At 34.9% G+C, this 15,033-nt stretch overlaps 2 protein-coding genes across 4 annotated transcripts in view; one reads left to right on the top strand and one right to left on the bottom strand.

Annotated features, from left to right (window-relative positions):
* Positions 1–30: 30 nt before the first annotated feature.
* Positions 31–11,766, bottom strand: LOC306866732 (mitochondrial glutamate carrier 1-like). Of its 3 annotated transcripts, XM_079412037.1 has the most exons (11): positions 11,580–11,647; positions 9,966–10,160; positions 9,719–9,841; positions 9,240–9,308; positions 8,815–8,870; positions 8,561–8,651; positions 7,588–7,703; positions 7,178–7,370; positions 4,130–4,299; positions 1,668–1,743; positions 42–1,560 (listed from the first exon to the last, which is right to left on the bottom strand). In XM_079412037.1, exons 5-11 carry the CDS (start codon positions 8,840–8,842, stop codon positions 1,419–1,421), a joined length of 816 nt encoding a protein of 271 aa, XP_079268163.1. In that variant the 5' UTR covers positions 8,843–8,870; positions 9,240–9,308; positions 9,719–9,841; positions 9,966–10,160; positions 11,580–11,647; the 3' UTR covers positions 42–1,418. The 3 variants fall into 3 exon arrangements, with proteins under 3 accessions (XP_079268161.1, XP_079268162.1, XP_079268163.1); XM_079412035.1 differs by lacking the exon at positions 9,240–9,308 and having other exon boundaries at positions 31–1,560; positions 11,580–11,766; XM_079412036.1 differs by lacking the exons at positions 9,240–9,308; positions 11,580–11,647 and adding an exon at positions 11,252–11,400 and having other exon boundaries at positions 41–1,560.
* A 1,307-nt stretch (positions 11,767–13,073) lies between these two features.
* LOC306866731 (uncharacterized protein) overlaps positions 13,074–15,033 on the top strand; it is a 32,601-nt gene continuing 30,641 nt past the window's right edge. The window contains exon 1 of the mRNA XM_079412034.1: positions 13,074–13,369. Coding sequence (XP_079268160.1) covers positions 13,250–13,369 — 120 coding nt within the window. The 5' untranslated portion in view covers positions 13,074–13,249. The remainder of the gene's footprint in view (positions 13,370–15,033) is intronic.

Genomic DNA, 15,033 nt, shown 5'->3' with positions numbered 1-15,033 from the left:
TATTTTTCAGTTAAAAACTTGAGTGGCAAAGACAAGGCTTTGTTGCATTTTAATTTATTGTGCACTCAACAAAATCATTTAAAGAAGCATTAAAAAATATTAGGTCAACATTACATAACCTACAAGGAATTTTGTCCCGCAGAGGAACATATAATAGAAGGACAAGGCCTCTGCTGCAATGTCCAGCAGTTTCTTCACAAGTAAAGACTGAAATTTACTGAGAGACGAGAATTAAAGCAGTCAGCAGACACTAAACCCAGTTTCTGCTTATTTTTTGCTGTTTAAATGATGGTAATCAGCAGTAGAAAGCCAAAACATAAATTTAGATGATACAGATACATCTCAACTTTGATTCAGGTCTCCTCTCTATGGAAGCCCGTTTTCGCCACAAAATAAAAAACTTTAAAAGGTAATTCCGACTTTTCATCTCACAATTGGGATTTTTTTCCCCCCGCAGTTCTGAGTTTATATCTCTATTAAGACTTTTTTCTTGCAATTATGAGACATAAACTCAAAATTGTGAGAGAAATTTCCTTTTTTTATTTTTTCATTCAGTGGTGAAAAAAACAATAACTGAGTTTCAAAATGTAAAATCAGAATTCTGAGCAAAAAAGTCAGAATTGTGAGATATAAACAGAACTGCAAGATATAAACTCAGAATTGTGAGCCGCAATTTCCTTTTTTATTTTTCATTTGGTGGCGGAAACAAAAAAACTGTTGTGAGATGTAAAATCAGAATTCAGAGAAAGTCAAAAGTGCAAGATATAAACTTAGAATTGTGAGAAAAAAGTCAGAATTGTGAGATGTTACCTCACAGAATTGTGAGATAAACACACAATTGCCTTTCTCAATTTTTTATTTGGTGGCAGGAAAAAGAAAACAGAATTGTGAGATGTAAACTCAGAATTCTGAGCACAATTCTGAATTTTCTTTCTGAATCGTAAGATAAAAAGTCATACAATTATCATTATTTTTTATTCCTTGGTGGAAATGGGCTTCCATACCTTTCTAAATGCACATCGACCCTGTTCACAACCAATAAATTGATTATCACGAATCATGTTGGTTTAAAACTGATTGTAGCTATGGGCATAAAAACAATATTAATTGGACAAAAATTGTGAACAAAAAACCCTGCCAGGTTAGTCAGAACAGGACCCTGTCTTACCTAAAGAACGCTGTTTGTAGTTTTTAGGTACTTAAACATGGTTAGTGTGCAATATAGGCTTTTATGTTAGCGTTACACAACCCTCCTCTGTTCTCCCAAAGTGAATTTCCCTCCATATTTACCTCATCACAAATAAAGTCGTGCAGCTTCTTTTAACATCGCCACGTCTTCCTTCATCTCTCATCTTCATCCCTTGGCCCATGTAGAAACAGTACTGTGTGTATAATGACTGAGGTAACGGCACCTCCCGCTATCCCAGCAGCCCCAGCACGTGCTCGCCGATGCCCAAGAAATACACACCTTGAGCGATGCCAAAGAGCGGAGCGATGACCAAAGCTCGACACGCTGCTCCTTTAAGAAATGCAGATGGTCCTTCTCGTTTTAAAACACGCCTGTGAAAAAAACAAAGGAGTGATTGCCATATAAATAACATGATACATGAATATGGAAATTGTATACCATAACACACAATAATAAGTCATACAAATATAAAGCTTACTGTACGCAGTCGATGATGCCTCTGTAGGAGTCCTCTCCTTCCCCCTTCTGTAAGGTCTGTAGACGGGTCTTTATAACTGAAAATGATTCATATTAAAAGATACTTTAAATTATATTTTTAAGATTTTAAGATCTGGTTTCCCAAATGCAGGTTAGAATAGAGCTGCACAGTAGTTATGATTCATTTCCAAGAATTGGTTCTTTCAAACAATTAATTTCAAAGAACTGTTTTAAAAAAAGAAAAACAATATAGCAATTCTTTTGAAGGGATAGTTTATCCAAAAATTAAAAGGGGGGGGGGGGTGTAGGGGTCAATGGCTACCGTCAACTGAAAATAACTTCATGATGTTATTGTCATATGTTCTCTGACATACTACATTCTCTAAAAACATTTACAATTTATTTAATTTTCAATGTATTATTCTTTAATAATCAACATTGCTACTGTATAGCTTATTGTTTATGGCTGATTAGTTTCAAAATGCCAAAAGATAGAAAGAAAAGCAAAAAACTTTCTAATACAGAAGCTGTTGGTTTTTTAAATGTTAGTTAAACATTAATTAGATGTTTCTGCATAAGGACTTCAAGCACATAAACTTTAATTAGTGTCTGTGTCCGCTGTATGCTCCCCTTAAAAAAAGTTACACAGGACTAATTAAGTGATGAAAAACTGAGTGATAGGTTTCCTGTATTCTATTTATGAGCTTATAAACAATGTAATGTTGCAGACAGTGCTGCCAAATCTTCAAATAGAGACACTGAGGCGGCTGCCAGTGTTTCCACTGTCCTAATAATCCTTCTGTACCCTTCACTGATGTATTTAGACGACAAAGAATTGCCCCTCGGATGATACAATAGATGTAGAGATGAGCTATAAACAAAACACTTTCTGAATAGAACTTGAAAGCAGACTTTGCACGTTCTTCAAAGCAAATGAAATGTTTCAGTCTACACATCACAGCAAGATTCTACCACAGCACATAGGCTTCACTAATTAATCACTCAGAAGCAAAAGACTCATTCTGTGCCTTTATGAAATGCTGGGAGTGACCTAGTTAGGGAACAGTTTGGTAAAAATTCATAATTCAAAAAGAAAAAAAAAAAAAAAACTGCTCACATTTCTTAAAGATCTTTTTAAGCGATTCATTCGATTAAGCTTCAGTACTAGAAGTAATCAATACTTTTTAAAGAAATGTTAAAAATATTTTGAGTACTTGCGCAAATGACTGTAGAAGTACAAAAATGAATGTATGTGTATGTATGAAAACTATTTGTGGATACATCTATTTAGTTCTTTTTTTTTTGCCAACATCGACAGATACAAAAATCTGTCAGTGCAAATATATTGAGGAATACTGACAAATTTAGCATTCCCTTAAATTAAATTAAATTTATCACATCTATTCAATGCAGTGCAGTAAAAATGCAGTTAAATGCAGTAAAAAACAAACTATAAGAAAATGTGTTAATTGAAATAAGGCTGAAATAAAATAAATAATAATATTTAATATATAATACATATAAAATAACAAATATTAGGTAAGAAACTTTAACTAACTAATAAATAATAAATAAATAAACAAACATACAAACAAAAATAGGAAATACTGCTTTGTCAACTAACTGAAATAAAGTTTAAAAAATAATGTTTGAGTTGAAGTACTAAAATACCAAAATAAAAAATAAATAAAGCTAAATATAAATATAAAATAAACTAATAAAAATGACAAAAGCACATTAATTTAACTAAAATTAAATTGAAAACTGAAAATACAAAAATAAAATCAAACTCAAAATATTCACAAATAGAGTATTATACATACTGCTAAATATACTTGTAAATAAATAATATTAAATAATAATAATGAAATAACATTTATTAAATGCAATCGTCACTTTGTTTTTCTAATGTTACTAGCTACTAATGAGATCTATAAATATATACACTGTAAAAAAAAAAAGAAAGTTGTTTCAACTTAAAATAATTTGTTACCCCCGCTGCCTTAATTTTTAGTTTAATTAACTAAAATATTCCAGTTGTCCCTTAAATTAACATTGAGTAACTTCAAGTTTCAAGTTGACTAAACTAAAAATTTTAAGTCAGCAGGGTAACAAATTATTTTAAGTTGAAACAACATTTTGAAACTTTTTTTTTTTTTTTTTACAGTGTATGCAGTAGGCAATTTTGGATTATAATACTATATATACTATATACTACATATATATAATTACATATATTAAAACAAAAAATAAATAAATATTTAGTGTCTGTTAGCCATACAAAAACCATAACAACTGACTATCAACACCCAACAGTTTCTCAGTAGTGCTGAAACAGGATTAGCCCTGATTTTTACAGGCTTGGACAGCTCTGACTAACTGAATGGGGCATTTATCTGCATACATTTCCAAAGGAGAGAGAGCAAACTGTGTTCCTCTACTCCTCTCTTGCCTACATCTCACCGTCCAGGGGAGTGACAGCTACTGCCGCCACTGATCCGGCTGTGCAGCCAGCCACGAAAGACTGCAGGAAGGGGGCCCGCTCCTGGGGATTGCTATGGTGATCCTCAGTGCGGCCCATGGCGTTGAGGTTGGCGAACAGCGGGAAGTAGATCATGGAGAATGGGACGTCCCTGCACAGAGAACAGACACTGAGCCACAGAATGTAGACATAGCTGCAGGACGTTATTGATGAGTCATGATTGATCGCGGTGTCTGATTAGTTTTAGTCTGTAAATGTAAAACGTGAAAGTGTGAGTGCAGAAACATAATTTAGGCTGACGAGAGACAACAGATTGGGTTCTGATTAGAATTCCATTAAGAAGAGAATTCCGCCTACGGTTAATTAGAAGCTATGAATAACAGATCAGAACTGACAGCTGGCAGGTTACATCAGTTCAGCTGGGATTACATCACAGACTGCGGGGGAGTAGGTGAGTGGGTTTATTTGTGTGGGAGGTGTTAAAGGTGAAAGGTCATGTGACATATATCCATCCTTTTGTAACGAAACAGTGCATGTTTGCTGAGAGAGCAATCACTTAAGTTAGTTAAGACAGCACGTCACTGAAAGTTTGCAAAAGATCTAGATGTTGATCGGCTAACATAGCTTAGTTATTTGACTTAAAGGGATAGTTCACCTTCAGCTGGTCCCCATTTACATGCATAGTATTTTTTTCCATACTATGAAAGTCAATGGGGACCAGCAACTGAAGGTGAACTATCCCTTTAAGTCAAATAACTAAGCTATGTTAGCCGTTAGCAGATTCTGTTATTATTTATAAGGGTGGTATGTGATCCAAACCTTTATGACTTTCTTTCTTCTATGCAACATAAAAGGTGCATTTTTAAAGAATTTCCTGGCTTCTTTTACAATATAATGTTAGTGTATGATGATTGGGCTCTCAAAAAACACCACAGAATTTCATATAAATTGTCCATCTGACTCATGCACTATATCCTAAGTCATAAAATAAATTTGTTTGATGAACAAACCAAAATTTAAATTGTTATTCTATTAAAATATTCAGTAGGCATGTCTGATTCACACCAAGGACGATAATTAAAATGATAAAGTTCCATTTCATAATTATAATGTTTATTACACACAGGAAAGATGTCATTGGAATCACTTCAGAGCTCTTTTTCAACTTGTGAGTAATAAAAACATACACAGCCAATCAGAACCACTCAATTTTAAAGAGCTCAAGCATTTAAAGGAACGCTCCACCTTTTTTTGAAAAAAGGCTAATTTTACATCACCCCTAGAGTTAAACAGTTGAGTTTTACCGTTTTTGAATCCATTCAGCCGATCTCCGGGTCTGGCGGTAGCACTTTTAGCTTAGTTTAGCATAGATCATTGAATCGGATTAGACCATTAGCGTCTCGCTCAAAAATGACCAAAGAGTTTCGATATTTTTCCTATTTAAAGCTTGACTCTTCTGTAGTTACATCCAGTGTTAGGGAAAGTTACTTTTAAAAGTAATGCATTACAATATTGCATTACTCCCTAAAAAAAGTAACTAATTACGTTACTTAGTTACTTTTTATGGAAAATAATGCGTTACATTACTTTTGCGTTTTGTTTTTAATTGTTTTTAATATAAGAAGTTTTAAATATAGCAAATGTAAAAGCCCTTTCACACCAAAAAGTATAATGAATAAACCTTAGGCTGAAGGAAAAGTAAATTCACGTCTGTAAAGTAGAACGCAGGAGAAAAAGGTTCAACACTCTTCAGCAATAAAAAAACAATGAAGCACAATTGTTAGTTTATCTAAAGTCATTTTTGCTTATTAGTATGGTTGAACTGGATAATTAAAGGTCAGCAGCAAAGACATTGGTTAATAAAATGGGTTTAGATACATTTGTGTTGTTTAACATACTTAATTATTGCAGGTTTGCGTCATATTCTGAGTTTGCATTTCACTGTTTTAATTAATTTTGATGAATAGCCTACTAAATCTGTTGTTTTGAGAGTGGGATGAATTAATGCACATTCACATATGTGACCCTGGACCACAAAACCAGTCTTAAGTCGCTGGGGTATATTTGTAGCAATAGCCAAAAATACAATGTATGAGTCAAAATTATTGATTTTTCGTTTATGCCAAAAATCATTAGGATATTAAGTAAAGATCATGTTCCATGAAGATATTTAGTACATTTTCATATAATATATTTTAATATATCAAAACTTAATTCTCAGTATTTAGATTTTTTTGCACCCTCAGATTCCAGATTTTCAAATAGTTGTATCTCGGCCAAATATTGCCCAATCCTAACAAATCCATACGTCAATGGAAAGCTTGTTTATTCAGCTTTCAGATGATGAATAAATTTCAATTTCGAAACATTTACCCTTATGACTGGTTTTGTGGTCCAGGGTCACATTTAGTCTAAAACTACAGTAACATCATGTTCACACAGCGCACACAACGACTCTGTACTTCCGATTTCTCCCAAAATGGGGACAGGAGAACTGTCAGTCAATAAATGGGAAAAAAAAGTAACTGGCGTTACTTTTTTTTTAAAAGTAACTCAGATATTTTCTTGTAAATTAAAAAGTAATGCGTTACTTTACTAGTTACTTGAAAAAAGTAATCTGATTACGTAACTCGCGTTACTTGTACTGCGTTACCCCCAATACTGGTTACTTCGTGTACTAAGACCGATGGAAAATGAAAAGTTGCGATTTTCTAGACCAATATGGCTAGGAACTATACTCTCATTCCGGCGTAATAATCAAGGAACTTTGCTGCCATACCATGGGTACAGCAGGTGCAATGATTTCAGTGCTTTTGGTTTCTTTTCTTTTTTTTTACCTTGAAAGCTCCATTACCAATATGTTCAAAACTAATCCTTTTATGTTCCATTAAAGAAAAAAAAGTCATGCAGGTTTGGGGGAGTAAATGATGACAGAATTTTCATTTGTAAGTGAAGTACTCCTTGAAAACATAAAAAATATTTCCTTACAGTCCATATTCCTATAGGTTATATGGCTGATTGTCTGTTACCTCATCAATGTAGCACCTGCTCCCTTATACAGTCCCCTGAGGCCTCGGGTCCTAAGTAGCTCCAGGGTGATACGGGTCGCTGAGGGTCGAGGAGGGGCGTTGGTGCCCGGCTGTGCTGCTCGAGAAGCAACCAGTGAGGGGGTCGGACCAGCTGCAGAAGCAGAGGCAGAGGCAGCGACAGTCCGCTGAGCAGCTTGTAAAGAGTAAAGTGAAGAGGTTACAACTCATATCTTCAATATCATCTTTATATTTTATCTTGTAGTGTAATTACAACTGGAACTGCTGTTCAGTGGACACCATTCTACTCAAACAGCTTATTTCTGGCTAACCTTTGTACTTAGTAAGGCATCCTAAGATAGAGACCTACATACCTTGGATGACACTCACGGGAGCATAATAAACACACTTACCCAACCTGCCAGCATCCTGCAGTTGTATTTTTAGCATTTCCATGGGGGTGGTGACTACCACCTGACAGGTTCCGGCTCCACAGCCCGCAAGGATTTCCCCCCACAGAGCTAATTTTCTGTGGGTGATAGATACAGTGACAGATGGGGCAGATGAGAGCATGATCATTATTGCATTTACCAAAGAAATAATTGCTTAGATTAGTCAGCTGGTGATCTAAATGCCTCTGTGGAATAGCTTACAGACAATGTTTTCTTTGTTAAGAACCATAGTAAAAAGAGTCACCTGCACAGTTTTCCTAAAACTGCTACTGAATCCACAGATCACTCTACTGAGACAGTTCTTTTCAGCAGATAAGAAACGTCCAGCACAACCAGCGCAGTCCGACTCTCAAACAATTTACTCTAATTAGCCAATTTATTTTAGTGAATCAGAAACATACAGTGCGACCAGTGAGGTTCGATTTCTAAACAATGACTCTTAATGAGCTGATTCATTTTAGTGAATTAGAAAAATACAGCATAACCAGAGCAGTCTGATTCCTAAACAATTACTCTAATAAGCTGATTTGTTTTAGTGAATCAAAAACATACAGTGCAACCAGAACCATTGTGTTCTACAGTAAAATTATGAAAGAATGTTCATTTTTAAGTGTATTATTCATTTTATTCCAATGTGCCCATTCTTTTCAATGAATCAGAAACATACAGCGCAACAAGTGCGGTTCGATTCATGAATGAATTAGCCAATACTTTTAGTAGATCAAACACATACTGCTTTCAAATAACTGTGAGATTTAAATTAGTATAGCTTTTTTAGACAAATATCATATGTGGGAGTGTTGCAGAAACCTGTTTGAAACAGTCTTTTTTTTTTTTTTTTTTTTTATTCCGCTAGTGCTGCAGAATTTTTTTCTTTATGTTTAAACTGTAATGAGATGCTTGCTTTTATAAATGGTTAAAAAGTGGTGATTACCCATCTTTGGAGAGCTTCTGTCTGAAGACATCATTGGCAGCCAGTTTAATGGCTTTCTCTGGAGTGACCAGTGTAAGATTCACAGCTGCACCTGAGAGAAACACCGTGAAATGAAATTCTGAGAATTTCTGACTTTTAATATTTAAAATAACACTGTCGTCAATAACAGCAGGAACGTGCAACATGGTGGTAAATTAAATTTTGATTTTAATTTTGAGTCAGTACAAGTCAGCACAAGAAAACAAAGTTTATACCTCGGTACATGCCAAAGTAGCCCTCCATTTTGATCGTCTTTGCCAAACAGTCCAACCTTCATAACAAATACAAATGTTCGATATGATTAATTAAATACTCCAATCTGGTTGTGAAATATGCTAATTGAAATGTAATAAAATCACAATTTATTATAAAATATCCCTAACAAATGCATTGTAAAGTTGTATTTCTTATCATGTTTGGTAACAACCAGAAAAAAAATATCTTAAACACCCGAAACCGAAATGTTCTCTATATCTTTGTATAATGAACAGCCAAATTAGACATTCACAAAGGATTCTTAGAGTGAGTAATGTGCGGAAGAAAGAGCTTAAAACATAGCAGCCTGTCTCTTGCCCACAAACCACTTGGGTATTTAGCTTGTTACATAAGTGTACAAAGAATAAAAGAGCTCTTTACGCACCATCACTACAAAGAGTTCTTCTCTTCATCTCAATGGTATCACACACGCATAAAGATATCTTAGAGCAAGCTACTTAAAAAGGGATGAAAAAACATTTGGGAGCGTGAACAGATCAAAGATGCAAAAGCATGCGACTCAAGTTGTTTTGCATCATCTGAGTCATTCAGTAAAATCCAGATAAAGTCCTCCGCCCAGAGTAAATCACCAACACATGCTGCGTTCGCCATTCACTCTATTTTAGTGAAACCATAAGCAGTTGTTTTTTAGATTCAGAAATGTTTTTCAAAAACAAGTACACACAGGGCCATAAGATCTTTTTGTGCAATTCAAAGGTTCCATGAATGTTCTTAATGCAACCACAGATTCCAATTAAGAACCTTCATTTTTAAAGTGTACCTTCAAATCAAGAGACCCCAAAACAAAGTGGGGGATACGCAATGCAACATAGTTATTGGACCTCATAAAGATGTTGAACTCACATTCCACTATAAACACGAGCACCCTGCTGGTTTTGGATGCGGGTCTTGGCGAGATCAATAGGAAACACGCAGGTCACTCCCACCAGTCCAGCCACGCCCCCATTAATCAGCTTAACAGGGAGGCTGTCAACATCAGGAAACAAACATGCACATGCAGGACAAAAACCACACACAAAAACATGTCAATATAACAGCTTGGATGGATCTCAAATGGTATATCTGACATCAGACGAAATAGAAAATTTACCTCACTTTCTTCTCGGCCATTTTGGCCACACTTTAACTGATTTCCTCCAATTCTTCTCTCTCTGCTGCAAAAGTGTCAGCACAAACCGTCCACGACCCACCCGGCCAGCCTCCTGGCACGGTGTGCCAACCTTCACACCCTTCCTTTTAGGATGAACAGCAACTCTTTGGTAAAAATAAATCACCTTGGAACTTGCTGTTAACCAAGACAAAATAGAAATACAATTCAGGATAGCTGTGATTCCAGAGGGACTTTTTAGAATGACATGCAATATTTCTGCAATAAAAGTAGACTTTCCATTGGTTGCACAATCACTGATTTTACTTTCTGAATAGTGCTTTTCTATGGTGCACAAACAGAGAACATCCTCCTTCCTAAAGTCTCTCTAATCTTGCTGCTAATGAGGTTGTGACCTCTTGAATTAATCTAGAGAAGAGAGCTAACAGGTGAAGGGCTTATCAACATGATTTCCTGTTCTTCAACACAGTATCCACAACATTTGTAAAAAGATGCAAATATCTTACAGAAAATCTTATGTCAGTATATCAGTGTTTTTAGTTTTCTAGAGTAGATGAATGTAAAAAAATTTAACTTTGAGTAGTTGACTTTTTTTTTATTCATAATTTTTCTGGTGAAAATTTACACAAGTATAAGGAAATCTCTATATCTTCCTGTTATCTTATTTTATTTTATATTTTTAAAGTAACCCTTTATAAAAAGCTTCTAGTAGTTAATGTTGGTTACTGCATTGACAAACATTAACTAACAATGAACAGTACATTAGATACAGTATTCATTATTTTGATTTGATTTATTATTATTTATATTTCTGTTAACATTAGATAATAAAAATACAACTGATCATAGTAAGTTCATGTTATCTTGGTTCCATTAAATTATATTAACAAATACAACTTTTGATTTTAATAATGTGCTATGTTACTATTAACATTGACTAAAATTATTAAATGCTGCATATGTATTTCTGATTGTTAGTTCATGTTAAAGTTACAATATTTAATCATTCAAATGTTCTCACAATGAATTAAACTGCAAACATAACAATTACAGAAAAGAATTTGAAGTTTAAAATAGTTTTGAATGGAAGCCAAACCACTGAAGCCACTTGAAATTTTGTCAACTACTCATTACTGCAGGGAAAATTGCAGGATTTCTTTATACTTTTTCATTGTGTCACTCGTTTTCTTGCTTTCTCTTTTCCCTCACTTGTCCTAAAGTTCCCCTCTCATAACCTTACTCTTGTGTGTGTTTCCATTAACTCTCACCTCATTTGGGGTACCATTCTCTCTTTTCCTCCGGCATACTCACATCCTCCCTTTTCTCTGTCCCTCTCTCTTCCTCTCGCTCTGTCTTTTCTGGAACCCAGTGGCATTCTGAGCATGCCTTTCTCTTCAGCCCTGCTTTCTTTCAACCCTGCTCTATTCATACCCCTCCACTGCCAAAACACAGACAAGTGAGATCTGGCCCCCCTCCCCATCCTAAAGCACTCCCTCGCTAAGACTTTCCACAACTACCCCAAACATATCCCACCTCATGCAAGCCAGCATATTTGACCAGTTCACAAGTTTGAGAGAATGATTATCATGTTCTTACCTCTGTCAGTGCATTGACCGGTCGGATCAAGCCGTCCACTTCTCCCTCTGCACGCTGACAATGTGTGCAGCAGCCGTAGTCAGGCACAAGAGATCCGACAGAGCCAGCCGTCACTCAGGGGCCGTTGCACAAACACACGCATTGTCCCTCCGTGCTTAAGTCCCTCCCTCTTGTGTAGCTTTCCAGTAATGAAACTTGACACACACTCACACATATGCACACAAACACAAGCATGCACATTGCATTACACAACTTCATCTCAAATGACAAAAAAATCTACCACATTAACATTATTATATTAAAAATAAATTTTAAAATTATGCTTTTAAAGGCATTAGAAGTTTCACATATTAATATATATTTCATCCATATCTGTGACATCCACTGGACAGTTGTGGCTACCAAATGATTATTGATGATCATAATGAAGAAATTACTATTTATCTTGCTGTAATAAACCAAGATGCCATAATTCACAAATAAAACATATTATAGTACTGGGTATGTGATTTTTAAAAATCTTTTTCCTTCTTTTTCTGAATCATTATTATTCACCACAACAAATTCTAATCTGTGCATATGCTACTGTTTGGAAACAACCTTTTTCAATTATTCATATGAAGTTCATGTAAACAGAAAAATAGAAAGTATATCTTATGATATATTAACAAATTATTTAACAAAAATGATAAACAGACAGACAGACAGACAGACAGACAGATAGACAGATAGACAGATAGACAGATAGATAGATAGATAGATAGATAGATAGACAGATAGACAGATAGACAGATAGATAGATAGATAGATAGATAGATAGATAGATAGATAGATAGATAGATAGATAGATAGATAGATAGGTTACGTGTCAACAGGGGGCGCTGGATCCTTATATTGAACACCAATTTGTTATTAACATCTTTACAATTAGTCAAAAGGTCCTAGTCTTAAAACTCGTGTCATTCTGATGTTTAAAAAATAATAATTCGAATAATATGTCACTTTATGTTTATAATCACTATGCCAACAGCACTGTTTAAAAACATCTCTAGCGCAATAAATTACAGTGTTAATCGACTTTTGTAGATAAATCAAACAAATATTTTAGGATAGAAAAAACACTAATTAAACAAAATGTCAGAGTATTGTATTATCATCCTATCTGTCGTTCACATCTAGATCAGTCGCGAGGATTCTCCAATAATAACAACAGCGCAACTTCCCTTTCAACGAAATTCAAATGTGTGTGCATTCCCTTTAAATGAACATACCACTTCAAAAGAAGGTAAGACACCTGACCGCATAACTGACTAAGTACGATATTTTGTCTCTCACTGTGACTCGATCAGGTCAGCTAATTATTAAAAGTGCCTAATATTGTAAACAACAGATATAAAAAGGGTTTAGTTTGATTTGTGTTGATATTTTATTTGTTTTGGTGCCCGTAAACCCCTCTCCCCGTGCCGATGGTAGCGCCCAGCTCATCTGTTCTACTCCTGTGAAATGCGGATTGAAACAGATTGTACGACTCTACGGGTCGCAATGGCTGCTGCACCGCAAGGACAACAAGTTTTACTGTTCAGTTAAACAAGTCCTATGTGAGGAACACGCCGGACGGAGTCGTCTAAGCCACACTTTTTAATGTGAGACACTCGTTGGATAACAGAAAAATGTCCCAGGGATGTATAACTTCTGTGGAGGAGATCCAGTCTTGGTGGGAAGTCCCCGCCATAGCGCACTTCTGCTCTCTCTTCAGGACGGCGTTCAATTTACCAGACTTTGAAATCGAGGTAAATTATACCTGTAGCACGCACTTACGCCTCTGTTTCCTTTCCGCCAGGTTCATTAAATTGAAACTAAACAAAACAAACTCAACTTTGCTGTATTTCCCAGCCACATGTTTGCTACTTTAAACATTCACACTTTTAGTGAGTTAACGTTAACAATGGTTCGCCAACGCAAGTCTCTGATAGTGATATTGATAAAGTCAGTTATTTAGCGTCGGTTTATATAATAACAAAACTAAACCGTCCAGCCAGACGTCTACTCAAAACACTGGAAGAGCTGGCTGTTTGTGATTCGTTTTTACTTCATAATGAGATTTTATTAAAGACAAAACTTGTTTTGTAAGTGGTTAGTAGTGTTTGGTTTTGTCTTTGTTTATAAACTGCGCGACTGGGTTATATATTGTAGGCTAGACTTTATTTCGTCTTGTTGAAATTCAACATTGTTAATATAAACGGTCTGTTTAAAAATCTGTTAATATAAAGTTGTACGACCTGTTTTCATTCTTTCGTTTTGAGATATACGATTGACTCAAACTTTCTAGTGACTTGATTAACTGGATCACCTAGGCTTGTTTTGATGTGCTGTGTTGTTTAAGCATGGTCCTTTGTTATAAAAACAAGCCAAGTTCATGATTATTGGGTTACAAGTTTATAGTTGGATCACAGGCTGCCTTCGAATTGGTGATTGTTCCATACAGTCTGTCTGTTTTGTTTGTGTTATTGATTTAGTCACTTTACAATGATGCTGTGAAATTAGTCTCAAGTTGATTTACCGATGTGAATGTAAGCCAGAAACCTTTAAATTTAGTCGTTTTTACATTGACACCTCATTTTGAACGTCTCCCCCTTAACTAACATTTGGAAACAACAGTGAATTTGTCACAGGCGTCAGTAATCTCTGTCCATCTCGACCCCCACATGTGTGAAACGTGCTGGTCACTGGCTTTGTTATTGCAGGAGGGATTTGGGGTGCTGATCACCGCGTGCTACTTCCAGGAAAAAAGTTAACTGGCGTGATCAATTAGGAATTGCACACTAGAGATCAACTGATACTGCCCTGTTCATGGCGGATTATTTTATGAGAGATTATTATAAGTGTCTTTTATTTATTTTTTGACTCGTTTTTAATTTTTTTTTTATTATAACCACCAATTATTACTTTTAAATTATAATTTGGTATGCAGCTGCTGATATTAGTTCTAAAGATTTATTTTATGCAGAATTTTGTAATAACTTTTCTTGCTTAAGAATAAATTGCTGTAAATTATTCAAACAATACTTTTAAATAAGTTTCTTTGCCTGTAGGTGCTATATTTCAGAGACAAATGATGCCATTGATCAATTCAATTCAATTCAAATTTTATTTGTCACATACATATACATACGTAGTACGACATGTAGTGAAATGTATTGTACGACTGTCCAACAAATTGTCCAACAAATTTAAGAAAAACCTCGTTTACAAAAATACAAATAGAAAAAGCACAGTAAACATATATACAGAAATAAACTAGCAATAAAATAAAATAACAAATAGATATGAGAATAAAAATAGATATGAAGAATAAAAAAATGATCAGTAGATTATTAACAAAGAGTTAATATTTGTAAAAAAAAAAAAAAAAAAAAAAAAAAAATCAAGCCAATTATTGGGTTCTAATTGGTAT

This window comes from Barbus barbus, assembly GCF_936440315.1.
Source record: "Barbus barbus genome assembly, chromosome: 48".
Taxonomy (NCBI): Eukaryota; Metazoa; Chordata; class Actinopteri; order Cypriniformes; family Cyprinidae; genus Barbus; species Barbus barbus.
Note: the sequence above shows the minus strand (reverse complement) of the source record. Positions and strands in the feature narration are given on the sequence as shown.

Bases quoted from the DNA above. Each gene is read 5' to 3' on its own strand.
- LOC306866732 (XM_079412035.1), bottom strand. From the start codon at position 9,985: ATGGCCGAGAAGAAAGTGAG. The intron at 8,652-8,814 runs GTATAAACTTTG...TGTTTCTCTCAG, and splicing joins CTACTTTGGCATGTACCGAG to GTGCAGCTGTGAATCTTACA. The intron at 7,371-7,587 runs GTAAGTGTGTTT...ACTCTTTACAAG, and splicing joins GCAGGATGCTGGCAGGTTGG to CTGCTCAGCGGACTGTCGCT.